Source organism: Euphorbia lathyris, chromosome 7 (genome assembly GCF_963576675.1).
Source record: "Euphorbia lathyris chromosome 7, ddEupLath1.1, whole genome shotgun sequence".
NCBI lineage: Eukaryota > Viridiplantae > Streptophyta > Magnoliopsida > Malpighiales > Euphorbiaceae > Euphorbia > Euphorbia lathyris.
In genome coordinates, this window is record NC_088916.1 from 37,712,947 (window position 1) to 37,732,821 (window position 19,875).

At 36.2% G+C, this 19,875-nt stretch overlaps 1 protein-coding gene across 13 annotated transcripts; it reads right to left on the reverse strand.

The window, feature by feature from the left end:
• Nucleotides 1-76: 76 nt before the first annotated feature.
• On the reverse strand, nucleotides 77-19,406 carry LOC136235537 (rho GTPase-activating protein REN1-like). Of its 13 annotated transcripts, none has more exons than XM_066025261.1 (22): nucleotides 19,039-19,404; nucleotides 18,921-18,967; nucleotides 18,749-18,808; nucleotides 18,226-18,262; nucleotides 10,292-10,368; nucleotides 10,054-10,124; nucleotides 9,871-9,949; nucleotides 9,384-9,528; nucleotides 8,784-8,903; nucleotides 8,081-8,158; nucleotides 7,769-7,824; nucleotides 7,607-7,688; nucleotides 5,285-5,369; nucleotides 4,470-4,713; nucleotides 3,474-3,665; nucleotides 3,028-3,330; nucleotides 2,756-2,805; nucleotides 2,120-2,180; nucleotides 1,943-2,026; nucleotides 1,368-1,475; nucleotides 1,053-1,295; nucleotides 77-887 (listed from the first exon to the last, which is right to left on the reverse strand). In XM_066025261.1, the coding sequence occupies exons 2-22, from the start codon at nucleotides 18,957-18,959 to the stop codon at nucleotides 624-626; spliced, it is 2,478 nt and encodes an 825-aa protein (XP_065881333.1). In that variant the 5' UTR covers nucleotides 18,960-18,967; nucleotides 19,039-19,404; the 3' UTR covers nucleotides 77-623. The 13 variants fall into 13 exon arrangements, with proteins under 13 accessions (XP_065881333.1, XP_065881332.1, XP_065881330.1 ...); XM_066025260.1 differs by having other exon boundaries at nucleotides 3,474-3,656; nucleotides 7,619-7,688; nucleotides 18,725-18,808; XM_066025258.1 differs by having other exon boundaries at nucleotides 7,619-7,688; nucleotides 18,725-18,808.
• Nucleotides 19,407-19,875: the final 469 nt, after the last annotated feature.

A 19,875-nucleotide genomic window follows, 5' to 3' on the forward strand; every position in this document is an offset into this window, starting at 1 on the left:
GAAAATACAGGGACTAAACAGTGTGTTTTGTCAAAATATAGAGACTAATAAATTAATTACCCTCCATTCTCTGAAATTGAAGAATTTCGATACTATTAACTCATATTATCAAAATGATTTGGTAATATTTATCATTAAATCAGACCTCCAGATTACAGGTCCTGCATAAGGTGGAGGCTTGAGTGCACATGAACCAAGCAACTCCAGAAAAAGGAAAATAATAATTAAAGAAATAAAAAAATAAAAAAAGAATCGATTCCATAATACGGTTGCCTTCATTTCTAAACCGGCAAAACTAAGCAATTAACTTGCAAAGAAATCAGCTTATTCATTTCGAGTTGCACCGATGATTGGATATGTACGTCCTGGTGGGTTTCACGTAATAAGGGGGTTTCTGGGCTTTGAGAATCTTCTTTTCGGACATCAAGAAAATAGAAGCATTGCTTTCCTACAACCCTCTCCATTTGCCAAGTGCCAGATTCATCTCAAATATATTGCTGAGAGGACAGAAACTGTGCCGGCGGCATGTGCACAGATAATTAATAGACATTTAGAGTTGGTTCCTGGGATCAACTCCGGATCCTTAGCATTGTGAGAATTGTCTCCTCTGTCTGGATGTTCATTTAATTTTTATGTGATTGACCTTCTGTCCTCAGCCCTTTGTCAGAACGAGAGCCTTCTGATCCTCTGCCTCTGTCTGAATTTTGAACTACACGAACTTCAGGACCTTGGCTCTTGTCTGCTGTTCGGGGTGCCTGACCAGTGTCTGATCCTCTATGTACAGGACTTCCCACCGTCGGAGCTGTACTGAGTTGCACGCGTCGCTCTTTCAGAAAATTGAGTCGAGTTGTCAACTTTGACAGCGCAGAAGCAGTAGAATTCACTCCCTATTTTGCATACAATAAATAGTGACAAGTAGCAAAACTAAGTCTATAGCTTCGTATCTTTCCTCCATAGTAAATTGTGATATTCGTTATACCCAATTCAAACCAACAATGATTTAATTTTGCCACAAGGCATCTCCAAGAGGAATAAGTAGTTTGAAGGTTTACCTCACTCCTTAAGCTAGACCTCTTGGAATTCGTTGAACTTCTGGAGTTGGTTGAACTTTTGGAGTCGCTATTAGGCGCTGGATCTGGCTGCTGGTTTTGAGATGGATGCTTGCTTTGTTCATGGGAGGAGCTGTTATTTTGCTCTCGCTGTTGATTCAACTGCAAATTAAGATCATCAACCTTCTGCTCCAAATTGGTTACATCTGCCTCCATATGATTTATTTCATCAACCTCGGCCATAATCTATAGCACAATTGCAAAGTCAACAATTTTATGCATTATCAAGAAAATTATAATTACCGACATTAAACTAACTTTTTCATCAACTCCAGGAGGAACAGGTCCATCAGATTTGCTAAGTCCCCTTTCCAGAACAGCTCTCTTATCTCTCTCCCTTTGCAGCTCTTCCTGAAGTCTTGCTACCTGTAAATACAACTTAACATCTACTATCAAAATTAAACCTTTCCCAAGGCTCGTATAATTGTTACTGAAATTCAGTCTCCTCAAGTTCAACGATTCCAAGTCATGAAAAGTTACTCCTCTAGTTTCTAAGCTTAAACATGGGTTATCATAGAATCACCATCTGCTCCGACAGAAAAAAGAATCACCAAAAGACATACATTAGGAGCTGTAGAATAATTTGGTCTAACTTTCTAGTTCCTTCATCTATTGTTAATGAACAATAGTTAGGATCAATCATTCCATCCCCTTTACTCATCTCCTATGCAGGAAAACTGAAAGGAAAAATACTAAAAAATAGCATGCACCTTTGTTATATATATATAAAAGAAGAAAGAGAGAGAGAAAACGTCCCTGCACAAGAAGCAAGGTAGGGAGCAAAAGAAAAACACAAGGACAATGCAGAGTAAAGAGAATTTCTCCATACGTACATCTTGCTCAAGTACTAGACGTCGCTCATGCAGCACTTTCTTTTTTTGTCCCAAGCTGGTTTGCAGAGCTTCGTTACCTTTAACCTGTGAGGAAAAATAGAGCCAGTGACTTGTTGGAAACCTTTAGAGAACTTCTATCTGGATTACAAGAATATCAGCATCATTTGAAGAATGCACCTCTTCAGAAATTCTTTGTTGTAATTCAGTTTTTGTTGCCTCCAGCTTTGCAATTTCATCTCTACATTCAGATAAAATAAGTCAAAAGGAAGTAGTAACAACTGTCCACTTAAAAGAAACTACTTGTGCTGATTTTTTGAAGGTTGCTGCATCATTTAATATTTCAAGAAGATGCATGAACTTCTAATACCCTGAGACAGCATCCACATTCAAATTGGTCAGAGCTAGAAACAAGGATGATAACGACCTTACAAATTAGAATTATCACAACAAGTACTGGGGCTAGATATAAATAGAATTCAGGAAACGAAAAAGGCTAGTGGAATGAAGACATCCAAAATGTCAAGTGACCTAGCAACCGTTGACCAGAAGAAAAAAGAAATAGGGTTTGTTATTAACTCAAACCAATAATCCAGGAAAACATAGTAATAAACAAGGAACTACACCATTTTCACTTAATACGTCAACATCTTTGTTTCAAAGTAAGATTTATTGTTGTGATTAAGTGAAAAAAAGAAAAACGCCAATCAAATATTTTCATCCTGGCAATTCGTTCAAATTTCTCTGTTATGCCTGCTCATAACTGTCTCTCAATATGAACTTTATATGTGCTTTATGTAAATGGAAATTACTTACTCATCACCGGACGAAAAATCAACAGATCCCAAAGAAAGGTTCTTCTTTGCCTGAGTTCATGCACAAAATGAGATGGGAAAATAAAAAGAAAAGAACTTCGAACACAAATAACTATTAAAATCTAATTAAAATTCCTGCTAATGAAAAATTAGTAGAATGTTAAAAAATGGCCCTTTTGTAAAAGCAAGAATAAAAAGTTGGAGAAAGTTGAGCAAAGAGAAACTGACTATAATGAAATGCCAAACCACATCATAGACAAAACATATACTCACAGGCAAACGTCCCCAATGGGTTGGAGACCTAATTTCATGCACAGGTCCATTGGACATGCTCCTATTTTTTTGAATGCATGCAGATGGATCCCCAGTTTGCTCATTGTCCGATATAATTTCATCAGACTCAATTGTTTGCATTGTCAAATTATTCTTACTTTGTCCCAGGAAATTCTTATCCCTTGCTACATGATGGGGTGAAGGTAATGAAGTTTGAACTGAATTTGACAACTCCCCAAATTTAGAATCATTAGCTACTTTAGGGGGCTTGGAAAGAGATCTAAGATCATCGCCACCCTGCATCTTTGAACCAACTAGGATAAGAGTTATGCATCCATATTTTCTATTTATGACCAAATACAACCTTTCAGTACAAGTTATTTATTGTCTATTTATTTTTACACAAATATTTTAGATGAACTTCCTATGAAAAACAGTCAACAGACCTTATCTTCAAGAAGATGATCATCATCACTCACAGTTCCAGTTGATGCATCGTTGAGATCATCATCAGTGTACACATCATCCTGATCATCGTCTTCGTAGGACTCATCATCATCTGTTACCTCCTCATCCTCACTTTCACATTCTTCTGAATCAGAGTATAGTCCAGGGGACATGACAGCTTCCTGGACAATCTATATCAACTCATAAGAAACAAAAAGTAAACACTAGTGGTTGATGAAGTAAATAATATTTATGAGGACCAAATTTTTAAATTTGACATTTTGAAATCTTTATTACCTATTAATTATAGCTACCTCTATCATCACCACCATTAATGGCCAACAATTCACATGATATTGCAATATAAAATCATTATTTCAAATTTAAATATAATATAAGTACAAGAATGTGAAATTTAAGGGTTGATAGAGACAATAAAAATTGTTCTTGCAACCTTACCTACCATATTAATGATTTAGTTGAATGGTTCTTTTGATATGGTATCAGAGCTTGGCAACCTCTTTTATTAATTAAAATTAACCACAAGGAGAAGTGTATTTGTTCTTCTACATACTTCGAGCACAAGGTATTCGCGTGGTGGATGTGTTAAAGATAATTAAAACTGTTCGTGGAATCTTACCTATTAGCTTAAGCTTTTGGGTAAATAAATAGTTCTTTGATAATTAAAGCAGATTCAGGATTCACCAGCTAGACTTTTGAATTGACAATGCCATTTTGTGATACACTTCAAAGGAAAGACATGTTGATCTTAAATTTCCATCCCATCCAAATGGCTTCTCGTCTCACCATTTTCATTTCGAGATTTCGAGGTATTTCAAATGAGTTTAGAAAATATGTAATGAGCAAATCTTGATAAATACTAGTCAACACCCTAAGTAGGAAGGAGAACTTTTGAAAATTCAGCATGATTTTGATGATAACAGAAATCAGATTGGACACAATTCAATGCATAAAAAGAGAGAATTACAGCTTACACCAAATATCTTGTCATACTCCTCCAATAAGGTTATCACAATGGCTTGAGCATGATTAGCTGCAGCGGCTGCTTGCAGAAGTTGAATGGAACCATCACCTCCCATATCAAAATCATTTTCAATTTCACATTCACCAGCTAAAAGGGGACGAAGAAGTAGGGGTGCCATACAAGCAGCAACAGCTGACGTGCTCATTCGGTTCTCAGATTTGTGAGAAGCCACAAGTTGCATCATCAATAGAATTCTAAATAGAAAGGAAAGGGAGAAGTGTATATTTATTATCACTGTATCCATAAGAGAGAAGGAAAACATTAAAATAAAAAGAAGGATTTTGTATATGAACAAGAAAATTTGATGAAATGGAACATGATCTTATTCTAATTAATTAATCTCGTGTATGAGATGAGATAGCTCTTAAATTTTTTTATCCAAATGACTTAAAATAAGCTGTGTATTTGAAATTATGCAATTCTCAGATTCATATAAACAGAAAATGTGTACCATCCCTATGCCCCCTTTTCACCCTCCCCTTCCTTTTCTTGGAAGATAGACCTGAAGGCACAGGCAAGTCTTAGCCCCTTATGACCATGCAAACTGAAGAATTTACTGCTCTGAAGTCCAAATGTATTTTAGTTCATATGTAGTAATGCTTTCAGAAATAGATAATCAAACAATGCATGTACTCAATTTTTCCTGGACATTCCTCAAAAGATTAGACTGGGAAACCCAAAAAGAATTAGCATGCGAAAAAACATGGACTGCAAAAGAGAGTATGTCAGAAGACCCACAATATACATAACAAAAAAGACAACTACCTTTCCAATAATCGACGGTTTGGCTCAGGGAAAGTTTCCAATATTGCCACTCGCATGTTATTAACTCGATTGCTACGATCTCTTCCTGGACATTGTAAAATTGTCAACTGATGGAAAGATGTGCATCTGAAAAACTAGTAAGGAAGCACACAAACACACAAGAAAATGTCTTACCAAATATTGTTGATTATATCTTATTTTATTTTTTTAGTAAGCTTACGACTTGAGCACAATAAAATGGTCAGGTTAATATCATCATTTGTTTTCATAGATAGCACAGACTCTTCGGGGGTCGGAGTAGCGGTGTCGGACTCACCGGACACAAGGGACACGGCCGGGCTCGCACCCGACACGGAAGAACGTGTCCCGCCATGTCCAGCTTTTTAAAAAAGAAAAAAACCAAGAGGTTATCCTCTCGAGTAAGGAGCCAAGCAGAATTTACCTTCTATATACTTAAAGATGACACATTTACCTTTATAAATATTCCTAAAGTTAGTTTCCAAACAAAATAGTCTTTCTTACACAAATATGATTATGCGGAGAAATAATTGGACTAAAAAATGACACATTTACCCTCTATATGTAGGGAAATAATTGGACTCTAATTTGTGTACTTTTATCACTTTTAAATATTATTTATGTTTTTTTTATAGGGATAAGATACGAAAATAGGCCTATAGTTTTTGGAAAAATATCAATTTAGGCTCCACGTATAAAATAACACCAATATAGACTCAACGTTTAAAAAAGAGTATCAATTTAGGCCTCGATAACGGAACGTGAAACGTCATTTATATTACTCCGTTAAGTTCTGTCAATTGTAAGTGGAGAGAAATTAGAACTTAATAGAGTAATATCTATGAAGCACCGATACGGGTTCGGCAAACGACATTTCCAAAAAATATGAGATACGGGTATGGCGGGGATACGGCAAATTTTATATAATATATATATTATATATAAATCACAAATCATATTTATAAAGTCATTATAAAAACACAAATAATACTCATAAGTGATTAATTCATAAAAAAGCAAACATTTAAGACAACTAATTTAGGAATTTCAATTTTTTTTAGGGTATCGTATCGCTCCGACAAAGAGATAGATTTTCAATTTCAGTTTTTAGGGTTCAATCACAATTTTGTCCTGTATATACTAGTGGGTGGGATTAAAAATTGCGCCTGTATATACTAATGGGTGGGATTATTTAATTTTAATCCTTATACTTTCTAAGTTTTTTTTAAAACTCCTATACTTTCAAAGTTTTTTTTAAAAAAACCTCTAAAATATCCCCGAAGTATCCCCCACGTGTCCCCGGTGTGTCCCCGCGTATCCCCTAATTTAAAAAGAAAAAGAAAAAAGGGCATACTTCCCAACCGTGTCCCGTACGTATCCCGCCGTGTCCCCGTACTCGGAGTATCGGATAAGCGTACGTTGACCTCCGAGAAGTATCGGTGCTTCATAGAGTAATATGAATGACGTGTCACATTTCATTATCAAGGCCTAAATTGATACTCATTTTTAAACATTAAACCTCGGCTATTTTGGCATCTTATCCTTTTTTATATATTTTTAGATGTAGTATATACATAATTAATTATATAGAAATTTGCTGTGCCCTATCGCACCCGTGTCTCATATTTTTAAAGAATGTCGTTTGCCGCATCCGCGCCCGAGCAGGTGCTTCGTAGTTCACAATAGGTTTTAGATTAAATTTTACACTACAACTAAAATGTTACCATCGTTTCAATTTTACCATCCAGGCAAATATTAACATAAAGACACCAAAGCACTAGATCAATTACTTAGTGCGCATTCCTGAAAAGGAGACCCAAATATTGATATAGGATAATTATGCATACAAATATCACCATTCTGTTAGAACAAAAATAGAAAGACACAAAGGTTTTTGTGATTTAATGTGCATAGCAGTTCTGCACTAAACTGCTAACAGTAACTGAATGCTACAGAAATTTTTATGAGAAGCAAAAGGTTAGGGCAAATAATAAAGAAGAGAAAAGGGAATTTTACAAGATCAAATAGTCGCTCACAAAATCAGAAAAATAATCTTAACTCCCATTTCATTGACCAACAGAGAGAAACGTAAATCCCTCACAATCTTAGAAATTCTGCTTCAAATAACAGACCAAAATTTAGAACTTGTAAGCGAGGTATAATTTCCACATACACACAAAAAAAAAAAAAACCATACATGCCAACAAATTAACCTGACATTTTCAAATTGCAAAGAAGAATATAAACAGCTGAATATGGAGCAACATAGCATAATGAAGGTAAAAGAAATAGTAAAATGCATACCAACAGACTTACGAAATGCTTCTAGAAGTGCATTGCAGCAAGATGCAGGGACAGGAGAAGATGGCAACTCCCGCAAGAAATACTGAAAAATAGCAGAAAAATTTAAATAATATTTTTGCACTATAGTTAGATAGCATTGTTCTGACTAAAAAAGTGAACTACCTTGACACAATCAGCGATCACGTGTGCATCTTCAGTTGACGAAAACTCTGTTTTTCCTGAATCATAAAGCAACACCCAAAACCTTAAAGGCACTTTGAGAAGAGAGGATTTCAAATAAGATCAATTTAAATTCTGTGCTGTCACTAAATGTTAACTCCAAAAAAGTGAAAAGAAAAAAGAATATCAAAACATTAATCTTTAAATTGGTTTAACACGTGAAATTTAATCCAAAAAAGACCTACATGATTTGCATTTTAACAATGAAAAGCACTATTGCCAAAATCAAGGAAAAAATGGATTTGATAAACAAACCCTGTTCAAATTCTCGAATTCGATGCTCAACATCATCAACAGCTGCAGCTTGTCGCAAGATTCCTTCTACCTTGATTCCTGTTAATTACTTTCAGTTAATCAGATTTTATACAACAAAAAGGCAAAGCAAATAAATCTTACCGTAATTAATCAATAGTAGAAGAAGCCTTCCTGATTTAATTGCAAGATTCATGCTAAAAACTCAAAGTAAAATGTTTATTTCAAGAAGAATACAAGATAAATTATTATACTCTCTTTGAGGAATAGGAAATCATATTTAATCACCTCAAAACGACCAGTTTGAACATGCACATTTGAAGTAGCTTGAAATTTAATAACCAAAAAAAAGAAAAAAAAAATCAGCAAGCTTAATGATAATTTACATACGAAGCTTGTACCAAAAAACTAACAATATTGGCACATGAAGTAAGAATTTGTCCCCCTTTTTTGAAAATGCAGCAAACAGGTTCTCCAGTCTATAAAGTATGCTGCAGTATACGTATTGCTTAAAAAAATCACATGCAAGTGTTTAATGTATTCATTGGAAACCTAAGTATATATCCTGAGCATATTAGAAGAAGCACTTCTCTCTAGGGCATGGGACGGAACGTAAACCGAGTCTCACATTTACCAAGAAAAATATGTAAGAATGGACTGTAGTCCAAGAAAACAAATCTATTTAACTGGTATTGCAAAAACCCACCGTACTCTTCTATAAATCTAAGAGCCTTTTCTAGAAAAGAAGGAGATCCATCAACATCTTCTAGAGCAAGCAAAACTGGCCTGCCGAGGACCAAACCTTTCGCGGGCACTTTGTCCTTTGCTACAGGAAGTTAACGATATTAGTAAATATCTCAATTAGTGAATAACGGGAAAATAAGGAAATTCCAAAGCTGAGAGCTTCATAAAAGAACTCATGCTAAAATAAACACAACATGAGAACATTAAAGATTAGAATGATCAACAATTCAACATGACTAACACAGATATCATAATACATAAAACGGAAATTGGAATCTTATAGTGATGGGAGAATACCGAAAGTAATGCAAACTGGAAACGTCATATGGTCATTCCTCTTTTTTCGACAAAAAAAGAAGTGCATGTACATATATCGAGGTTTTATCATAACTATAATTTCTGGTCATGTAAATTGTAACATCATATCATTTTTTTGCTGAGTAAAACTCTAAAACCTTGGCACAACCAAGCAAAAAAAAAAAATAGGCGTTTAAGAATTTCAAACACAAAACACTGTATTAAAAAGCAATATGATGTGAAACAAATAATTTGTTTAACGTACACTGTTCGAAAGGAGCATCAGCACTATCAGTTTGGTCATTCTTCAAGATACCATTTTGCCCCATCGTGAGTGCAGAACTTGGTGCTTGCGATAGAGCATTCTCAAGGGCAGTCTTCCACTCATATAAATCGTCTGACGTTTCAGCCTGAAAGGTAAACAGAAGGGCTATATATCAACAGATGATAAGACAGCTTTCAACAAAACAGATATAAGAAGTGCTGCAGTTTCTAACTTCTGCCTGTGATGTATAGTTAGCAATATCACATGCTTTATTTTATAAACCAAAATTAGGTTCTTTCTTTCCAAAAAGAGGCTGTCTCTTGATCCAACATTTGAGTAGAAAACCAAGCCATTTTAATCAAGCACTTCCATCAAATTCAACACCCTTAAAGCCCAGTTATTTTAGATTCTACTGGAATATGTTGTAAAATAAAACAATGCAGAGAAATTTCAAGACCAGAACAAACAAAGGAAAATAAAGAACCACCTTTAGAGTGAAAGCTCGGCCATCCCGACCATCAGGAAAGAGAACAGTCAAGAGTCTTTTGTCTGCCTTTACAACCACACTAGTAATCACCCAAAGAAAGTGTATTTAAGATAATAAGCTCCCAATTTTACTTTGGAAACAGATCAGAAATTAATAATTGCTAACTTAACAAAGCAAGCTGACCTGCCTGAATTGTTGAGGTCAATACCACCAAGGGTTAAGTTTACTTCACTCCCTCTTTGAGGAACGACACTCTGAAAAGTTCAAACATGGTAAATAAACCTATAAAACCATACAAATAAACAGAATGTAAAAACTGAAAGATGAAAGAACTTTCCATAAATAAATGATATTTTAACTGCAGTACATGTATGTGTTCAGATGATCAAGAACTGAATATACCGTACGCAAAATTACTTACAGGATCACTTCTGAAGAAAACAAGTGATGTTCGGGTTAGAATAAACCACCTTTTCTTCCATGAAGTCCATCCGATTCCTATATGACAAAATTAGAGAATATAACTTCATAGTGGGCCACGATCCTTTTCACAACAACGAGAGAAGCATCCCAAATGCTAACCATACACATCCAAGAACATTATTTTTGTTGCTTTGGAAAAATAATATGCGTTATTAGTGATGAATGTCATGAAATTCAAATGGAGTGCATAATAACTCAGCCCAGTTTAGTCAGTACAACATGAAGGTAATGTTCTATCCAGAAAAACAGATAATAACGTATAGTAAGATTAAATATCTACAGTCGGCATTCTGTTAAGTATAGCAGAAGGCAGAAGGCAGAAAGTAAAAAGTAATTAAGTTCTAATTACTTTAACGAGTTGTTTTTATGCTTCATTAGTTATTTAATATTGCTTATCTGCTGTTGTTATTTCTGTTTGTAGTTATTTCCCTAAGAATTGTCCAGTAGCCTATTTTGGACTATTACAGTTAGTTACACCAGCTGTCATATTACAGCTGGCCTTTATGTAACCGTTTCCCTTGGCCTTAGCTGTACCAGCTGCTATTTAAGGTCATGCTATGTACTATCAATCTATGAATGAAGAATATTATCAATTCCTATCCTAAATTCTCTCTATTTTCTCTGTATTTCTGACTCGATTCTTCCTAAATTCTTCTCCTATATTAGTTTTGGTATCAGAGACAAACTTTCCTCCAAACTTTCCTCTCTGGTACGGTCAGTAATTCTGCCAAGAAAACACGCGCAGCTACAAGGAAACCTTTAGCGACCATGGAGTCACTCGAGCAACAGCTCAAAAACCTCACTACTCAGTTTTACGATAGATCTGAGACTACTGCAGAAAACTTGGAAAAGATTCAACATCATCAGAAAAGAGCAAATGCACTCCCATCAAGCTCTAGAGAATCCATTTCCAACCTTGCATTATTAATCCAAAACACCCAGACAACTCCTAAACCCACTACTTCCCAACCTAATCAAGAACAACCATTCACAACTGGCACAAGCAATCCTGACAGAGGAATTCTATCACGTATAAGAGGAAGAATAAGAATTTAAGATGCATTAGTAGTTAAGTAGCTAGTGTTAATTCTGTTATTAGCTACTGTTGTTTCTGTTATTTGCTGTTATTTGTTATTATTGTATTCTGTTTGCTGTTTTGTCCTGTAGCTGGTAGTTACACCAGCAGTATGATGACAGCTATTTTGTAACCTCTGACCTCAGTCTTTTGGCTATATTAGAGGTCATCCCTTTCGTGGAAAGGCATCAATGAAATATCACAGTACCTAATTCCTTCTTCTCTTTCTACTTCTATCTTCTTCCTCCTCCTTTCTACTTTCTAAATCTATTCTAATTTGTACTGTCAGAAACCCTAATCCTGACAAATTCTTGGCACTTGTCCTGGATCCAGGGGCAGAGAACCTATCCAACCCACCCACCCATTCAACCAGAAAGGGCACCTTTCTTTAACAAATTACTTCCCAAATGTGATCTACCTTTATTTGAAGGCACTGAGGTTGAGTTGTGGATCAGCAAATGCACCAAATATTTTCAAATTTTTGAGGTTGCATAGGAAGAAAAGGTAGTATTGGCAGGTTGTACCTACAAGGAAGAGCTGAAAAATGGTATCGCAACTGGATTCTTACCCACCCACATGTGACTTGGGAGGAATTTATACTAGAGGTGGAGAAGAGATTCCAAGAAACTGAGATTGAAGATGTTATTCAACAACTATCTCAGCTAAAGCAAACAGTGACTATTCTGGCTTACCAGGAGCAGTTTGAGGCTATTAAACTAAAATGGAGAATGTACATCCTAACCATCAGGAGGAATCATTTTATGTATACAGGCCTTAAGCCTGATATAAGGTCCACACTGAAATCTTTTGAGCCTACTAGCCTGTAATCTGCGATTAAGCAGGCTAAATATCAGGAAACACATCTTAGGGATGTAATTGAGGCAGTTAAGCCTAAACCCACTTTTCGCTCTCCCTTACCAACTAAGCCATGGCCAAGTACACCTATCACCCTCAATAGACCCTACCCTAGCCAAACACTGTCCAGTAAACTACCTGAAACTAAAATCAACCCTACCACTGCTAGTTTCAAAAAGGCAAGCTCTTGCTAGAAATGCGGGGATAAGTACTTCCCTGGGCACGTGTGCACTACTAATAAACTAAATCTGATGCAGACAGAAGGAGGAGGAGAGGAAGATGAAGTAAGTGAAGAGATTATAGAAGCGGAGCAAGAGGAGGTAGATTACAAAGAAGTTGAGCAGTAAACTACCTTATCCATCAATGCTCTAGATGGAGGAATCTCTAGGGGCACCTTCAAGTTAAGGGGAGTATTACACAAATGACAGTGGAAGCACACATAACTTCATTGATCAAAAGTTAGCTGATGAAGTCAAGCTACCTATCCTAAAGGTCAAACTGTTGCAGTGACAGTAGCAGATGGTAGGCAACTCACTGTGCATTCTAAATGCCAGGACCGCAGCTGGAGTGACCATAACAGGCTCACTTTTAACCTACGAGTTTTAGAGTTGGGTGATTATGATTTAATATTAGGGTGTGATTGGATGAGGAAACATACCTAGTCACCTTTGGGTTTGTCAAAAATGGACTATTAGTGCATAAAGGAAAGAAGGAAATTGAGTTGAAAGGAATGGGAGAGGAGATTTCATCCAAACTAATGTCTATTAAGTCTATGAATAGGTTCTTATCTAAGGGATGGAAGGGTGTAACCTCAACCGTGTTCCTCATTTCTGTAACACCCTTACCTACAGAACCAGAAACTAAGAATGAGCCTCCTATGAAGGACACTTTACCCCTCACCCCAAAACCATACCTACCCTTTCTTCAAATATCACCACTTGTTCCAAACACCAACAACCTTGCCACCCACAAGATCCCACGATCACGCTATACTCTTAAGGGCTGCCAATGTCCGCCCTTATCGTTAATTCATTTCATCAAAAAATTGAGATTGAAAGATTAATTGCAAAAACGTTATGTAGTGGAATTATTGAACCAAGCCAGAATCCTTATGCCTCTCCAGTTTTGCTTGTGAAAAATAAGGATGGTGCTTGGAGGTTTTGTGTGGACTATAGAGAACTTAACAAGGTCACAGTGAAAGACAAGTTTCCTATACCTATTATTCAGGAGCTAATTGATTAATTGAAGGGAGCTAGGGTGTTCTCTAAACTAGATTTAAGATCTGGTTATCACCAAATTAGGATGAAGTTAGAAGATGTCCTCAAAACTACCTTTAGGACTCACACTCGGCATTTTGAGTTCCTTGTCATGCCCTTTGGGCTCACAATTGTCCCTGCCGCTTTTCAGTCCCTTATGAATTCTATATCCCAACTCGGATAGAGAAGGAACATTTGCAACATTTAGAGTTAGTGTTTCAACTCTTGCATATTCATCAATTGTATGCTAAAGGTTCCAAGTGTGAAATTGCAATATCTTTTGTTAATTACTTGGGACACGTAAGGAGTGGCAACAGACCCTGCGAAGGTGGAGGCTATGACCAATTGACCCATGCCAACAACACTCCTACTACAACTTTCCAGCAACTCAAGAAGGTGATGCCTGATTTCAGTCAACCCTCCACATTGGAATGTGATGCCAGTGGGACAAGCATTGGAGCTGTCTAAATGCAGCAAGGAAGACCCCTATGTTTTCTATCTAAAAGTCTAAGCCCTAGGAATCAGTCCTTGTCCGCTTATGAGAGGGAACCGCTAGCATTTTGCAATCCTGCACTACTTGGAGGTATCATCTAGAGAACTCTCCCTTTATTATTAAGACTGGCCACGTTTGCTTGAATAGAAATCACATACATACCTACAACAGAAGGTATATCTAAATTGTTGGGTTTAGAGTATACTATACAATACAAAAAGGGGGCAGAAAACAAGGTAAGCTGTTGCATTATCAAGGCAAATGGAAGGTTTACCTATTATATTAGCCATTTTATGTGGGAGCCACTACTGACCTGAGACTGAGGCTGTTATCTAGTGGTTATAACTCTTCCATTGGAGGGCACTCTAGGGTCAAGAGCACTATAACTATACTGTAACAAAACTTCTATTGGCCAAAAATGCATGCAGATGTCACCAAGTGGATCTCAACTTGTGATACTTGCCTCAGATGCAAGGCGGATACTTCAGCCTATCCTGGGTTACTACAACCTATTTCCATAGCTCAGGGAGCTTGGCAAGAAATTGCAATGAACTTCATTGAGAAGCTAAATCAAAAGGGTTTGACACAATTTTGGTGGTTGTTGACAGATTCACTAAAACTAGCCATTTCATTCCCCTCTCACACCCTTTCATTGCAGCTTATGTAGCTAAGGTTTCCATGGATAATGTGTTTAAGTTGCATGGTGTTAGAGTATAAGTCAATGTAATTGTTAGAGTATAAGTCAATGTAATTAATTAATAACATGCCTAAGGCTGCTGAAGGGCTGTTGGGGCATAATATCAGAAGCTACTACTTGTATATATATTTGTGTATTGTTCCCAAGTAAAATATATCAATGTAGCATCTTACTCTACATGGTATCCCATGGATTTCTCTCTATTTCCATGGTCTGTTACATGGTATTAGAGCCTAAGGTCTAAGGTTTCTGAATTCTTTTTTCTGGGTAGTATTTCCAGAGTTGTGAAGTATTTCCAGAGTTGTGTTTATGCAAGGATTCAATATTTTCTGGGTAGTATTTCCCAGGGTTCAATATTTTCTGGGTAGTATTTCCCAGGGTTCCATTTCTGTCAAGAGCTTGGGTCTCTTGAATACTCACTATTGGGACATCATTCTATCTCACCACCCCTCTGGTTCATCCTCTCCGCTTCCGATCGTCGTTTCCTCACATTCCGGCCACCCTGTGTCGTCGTCGCTGTAAGAAAAGTCCTCCTTACATGGGATAAGAGCCTTGTTTCGGCTTCTCTCTTGGGTTTCTGGATTAAGATTCCAGAATTTGTTTTCTGCCTTGTGAGCAGAATTTGTGGGTTTGTAATTTTGGGCTGTTTCTTTCAGCATTTCTGTCTGCCTTGTGAGCAGAGTCTAATTTCACCTCAACGGATTGTCATTGTTCCTCTTCTGCTGCCGTCGCCTCTCTGTTTCCGACCTGTCTGTCCGGTTAGTTTGCCGATGAATCTCCTTTTATGCAATTACGTTGCTGGCAGCCTCTTACGGGTTGCTTCGACTGAGTTTTGCTTGTCTGTTTCCTACGAAGTTTGATGTTCCTCTGGCGTCTCTCCTGTTCGATCTGTTCTTCTAGGTTGTATCTCCCGAAATATGTTTTTATATTCCAAAGTATCTTGAGTTTCTTGTTTTGAGTTGTATCGTCTTAAGATTATACTCCCTCCATTCTCAAATAAGTGTCGTTTTAGATAATTGTTTTTGTTCTTTTTTAAGTGTCGTTTTCGTTTTTCAATAAAATTTAGTATAGTTTTTTGGTCTAAGCATTTAAATTTTGTCTTGATTTATGTGTTTTTTAAGCTTTCAAAGTTTTTTCTCCAATCATTATAGGAGAGAGAATTTTTATTTAGTTAATCCATGTAAATTTATTAATTTGAGTGCATATTAATTGTGTTTCTTAATTTGTATGAAAATTCTAAAACGACACTTATTTGAGAATGGAGTGAGTATTATAAGTATCTATAGCAAGCTGAGCATGATTAAAATCCATGCTTCAGCTTGAGGGGGAGTGTTAGAGTATAAGTCAATGTAATTGTTAGAGTATAAGTCAATGTAATTAATGAATAACATGCCTAAGGCTGCTGAAGGGTTGTTGGGGCATACTTAGGCTGCTAGTAGGGTCAGTATGTCTCCTTGACTATAGGAGTAATATCAGAAGCTACTACTTGTATATATATCTATTTTCATGGCCTGTTACACATGGTATGCCTAACTCTATTGCTTTGTTTCTAATAAAGACAAAAAAATTAAGGGAACTTTTTGGAAAGAACTGATGAAATTGTTGGGAGTTCAACTCAAGTTTAATATAGTGCCTACCATCCATAGACGGATGGACAGTCAGAAAGGCTTAACCAATGCCTTGAAACTTGCTTAAGGAGCATGTGTTTTATCACTCCTAAGCCTTGGGCAGAATGGCTAAGTCTAGCAGAATATTGGTACAACACTAGTTACCACAGCTCCATCAAGATGAGCCCCTTTTGGTCATTGTAGGGAAGTATTCCTTCCCTACCTGTGGTGCCTCCTATTTCAACTCCTATTTCAACCGTTGTTGAAGAATTCTTACACGAGAGGGAACAGTCGAGCTCCTACCTTAAGGAATGTTTGGCCTCCTCCCAGAATAGAATGAAGCAGGTGGCCGATAGAAAACGCACTGCACGAGAGTTCAAGGTGGGAGATATGGTATTCCTAAAGCTTCAACCTTAAAGAGGCATTCCTTGAAACTGTCCGCAAGATATTATGGCCCATTCCTTATCTTGGAAAGGATAGGTAAGGTGGCTTATAAGCTCAAATTAACCCTGAATGCAAGATACATCCAGTTTTCCATACCTCGCTCTTTAAGCAACAGTTGAACCCTATTGCAGATGATAAAAGGGTAGTCCTACCTAAAAAAGTCATTAACACTTGAACTGCAATGATTGTTAGAGTTCCAACCCAGCAACTCTCAATCTTATGGACTGGATCCTCCGCAGTAGACGCCACTTGGGAGGATGAGGCTACTGTCAGCAAACAGTTTCTGTTTTTTATCATTCTATCATTTTTTGGGATAATAATGTGCTAAAGGGGGTATTGTTATTTATAGAAGAAGGCAGAAAGTAAAAAGTAATTAAGTTCTAATTACTTTTACAAGTTCTTTTTATGCTTCATTAGTTATTTAATATTTCTTACTTGCTGTTGTTATTTGTGTTAGTAGTTATTTCCCTAAGAATTGTCCAGTAGCCTATTTTGGACTATTGAATTAGTTACACCAGCTCTTACAGCTGGTCTTTATGTAACCGTTTCCCTTGGCGTCAGCTGCTATTTAGAACATCTCCAATGGATATAATGAACCACTCATTATACTCATTTATTAAACTTTCTCTCATTATAGTGAGTTCAATATATTGAGCATTTATCAACCACTCAATAGATATTGAGCAGTTGATTGAACTTTTGACTATTTATGTGTATATATTTTTAATTTTTAAAATAATACGATAGAGTTTAATTAATTGGTGGATCCTTCGTGATTGGTGGATCTCTTATGATTGAGTGATTATAGAATTTAACCATTGGACTTGATAGTTTAATAAAATGAAGTTTATTAAATGGATGATATATTGAGTGGTTGTAGGTATGAAGTATTGGAGATGCTGTTAAAGTCATGCTATGCTATGTACTAGTAATTATGAAGAATATTATCAATTCCCATCCTAAATTATCTCTATTCTCTCTATATTTCTGACTCTATTCTTCCTAAATTCTTCTCCAATATTAGTTTCAGAACTTAGTTCTGACACATTTGAATATATGCAGTCCGCATTAGAATTGAATTACTGCACTCTGAACAAATGGAAAAGGAAACACTTAATTTTTTTGTGCTATTAATGCATATTAATAGGGTGCTATTAACAATATTCACAACGAAATGCAAATGAATATATAGTATTTTCTATCTCTACCTAATTATTTTTTGTAATCCCTATGTCAGCAGAATTGCACACCAGGATATACAACAAAACGTGTACTCCCTATTAAAAATTTGAATAAAATATATGCTAGCTCCAAAAATATCAAGAATTGCGCCATTTTTTTACCAGCGGGTATGAGAAAACTAATATTATTGACTTCCCTATCTTGCTAATGATTAGCATAAGATAGGATTAAGAAAAAGCACAAAACTAAGAATTGAAACACACCTTTAGATGATATAAAAAGTGGCCCGCTCTTTAAAACCTGAAATGTAGATATATATAAATCAGATTGCAAACCAGTAGCTTAGAAACTAAAAGGTTATCGATCCAAGTCAGTCAGGAACTATAAAGTAAATATCCAACATATGTTATAGCGGGATGGATAAATCAGTTAAAAGAAAAAGGAATAAAACTATTATATAAGTGTTGAGCCTTACCATTTTTCTACGTTTTTTTCATTATTGAAAACACATTTTGTACTTGGAAACACTACTTTAACATTAGCCAATTCAAATGGGGGTAACTAACCTTTTCTCAATTCACCGTAATGAATTATTTCAAACAACAGAGCATAATCCATTTGCACTTTAAGGTCTAGAAAAGGTTTTTTTTTTTAATTTAAATTGATCGATAATTGGGGGCGATGCCATAATGGCAATGATAATTATCATTATAAACTCGTGATAAAAATCCAGATGATTCTTTTTTAATAAAAAAAAACTACCGTATTTCCAGTACGATAACGAACATTTTCGTACGGTCCCTGAGGCGGATGACCTGGAGGAGTTCGAGGAGCACCGACATCTCCCTATACCGAAACAACACAGCCATCAATTCAACCGCACAAAAAACTCCATCTCTGAGACACGATCATAATAGGCGTTGAAATTTTTAAAAAAAAAATGAAAGTAACAAAACACCTGAGACGATTCTGTGTTAGCGGCTTTATTAATGGTCATTGCTTGATCTAGAAATCACAAAATGGCATGTCAGAGAAAGACGATGAGCAATCAAACTGAGTCTGCGTCAAAGGATTACCTCCACAATGATCAAGCTGAAAACACAAGGTATACGCAATGCAGTCGAAAGGAAATGTGTGAAAAGGTTTAGAAAGTTCAGAGAGGATGTACCTCGTTGGGATGAAGAATATAAGAAACTAAAAACAAAAAGACAGAGAAAAAAGAAAGTGGGAAGGGAGAAGAGAGAAGAAAGAAGAAAGAAAAGTGAAGTCAGAGAAATTGTTCTGATTTGGCTCTAATCTTCTTATTCTCTTTGTTGGCTGGCTACAGAAGGAGAAGGAGAAGGAGGGTGGTGGTGGCTTGTTTCTGGTTATTATTGTTTTTTTTTTTCTCTCTCTTGTTTTTATTGGTTTCTCTCTCTCAAATTTGCTCTACTTTGGCCCAGAAATGAATTGCAAATTTGCAACAGAAACCCGGTGGTCAAGCCAAAAAAAGTAAACCCCACCCCCATTCCACAGAGTGGAGGGCGGACCTCTTAACAAACGGCAATTGTCCACGTCATCCGAAACTTAGTTATTTTAATTATCTTTTTTTTCTCTCCTTTCCTTTCTTTTCTCTCCTTCTTCCTTTCTAGAGAATAAATATGGATAATAATAATAATAATAATAGTAATAAGCATTAGGGGTGCACACAATAATCCGAAAAACCGAAAAACCGAAAAACCAAACCGAAAATAAGGTTAACCAAAACCGATGGACTAGTGTACGGTTTTTAATTTTAAAAATAGTGGTTAATGGTTGCGGTTACGGTTTTTATGTTCCAAAAACCGCGGTTAACCGAAACCGACCGAATTCAATTAAATATATAAAAAATATAATATATAGTTTCATCAATTATATTAATAATATTAATCAAC

Excerpts from the sequence above, each read along its gene's own strand:
- LOC136235537 (XM_066025255.1), bottom strand. The coding sequence starts at position 18,959 with ATGACCATTAATAAAGCCGCTAACACAGAATCGTCTCAG. Across the intron at positions 2,806-3,027 it reads CCCATTGGGGACGTTTGCCT|GCAAAGAAGAACCTTTCTTT; the intron begins GTGAGTATATGT and ends GCATGAACTCAG. Across the intron at positions 888-1,052 it reads GGTCTAGCTTAAGGAGTGAG|GGAGTGAATTCTACTGCTTC; the intron begins GTAAACCTTCAA and ends TATGCAAAATAG.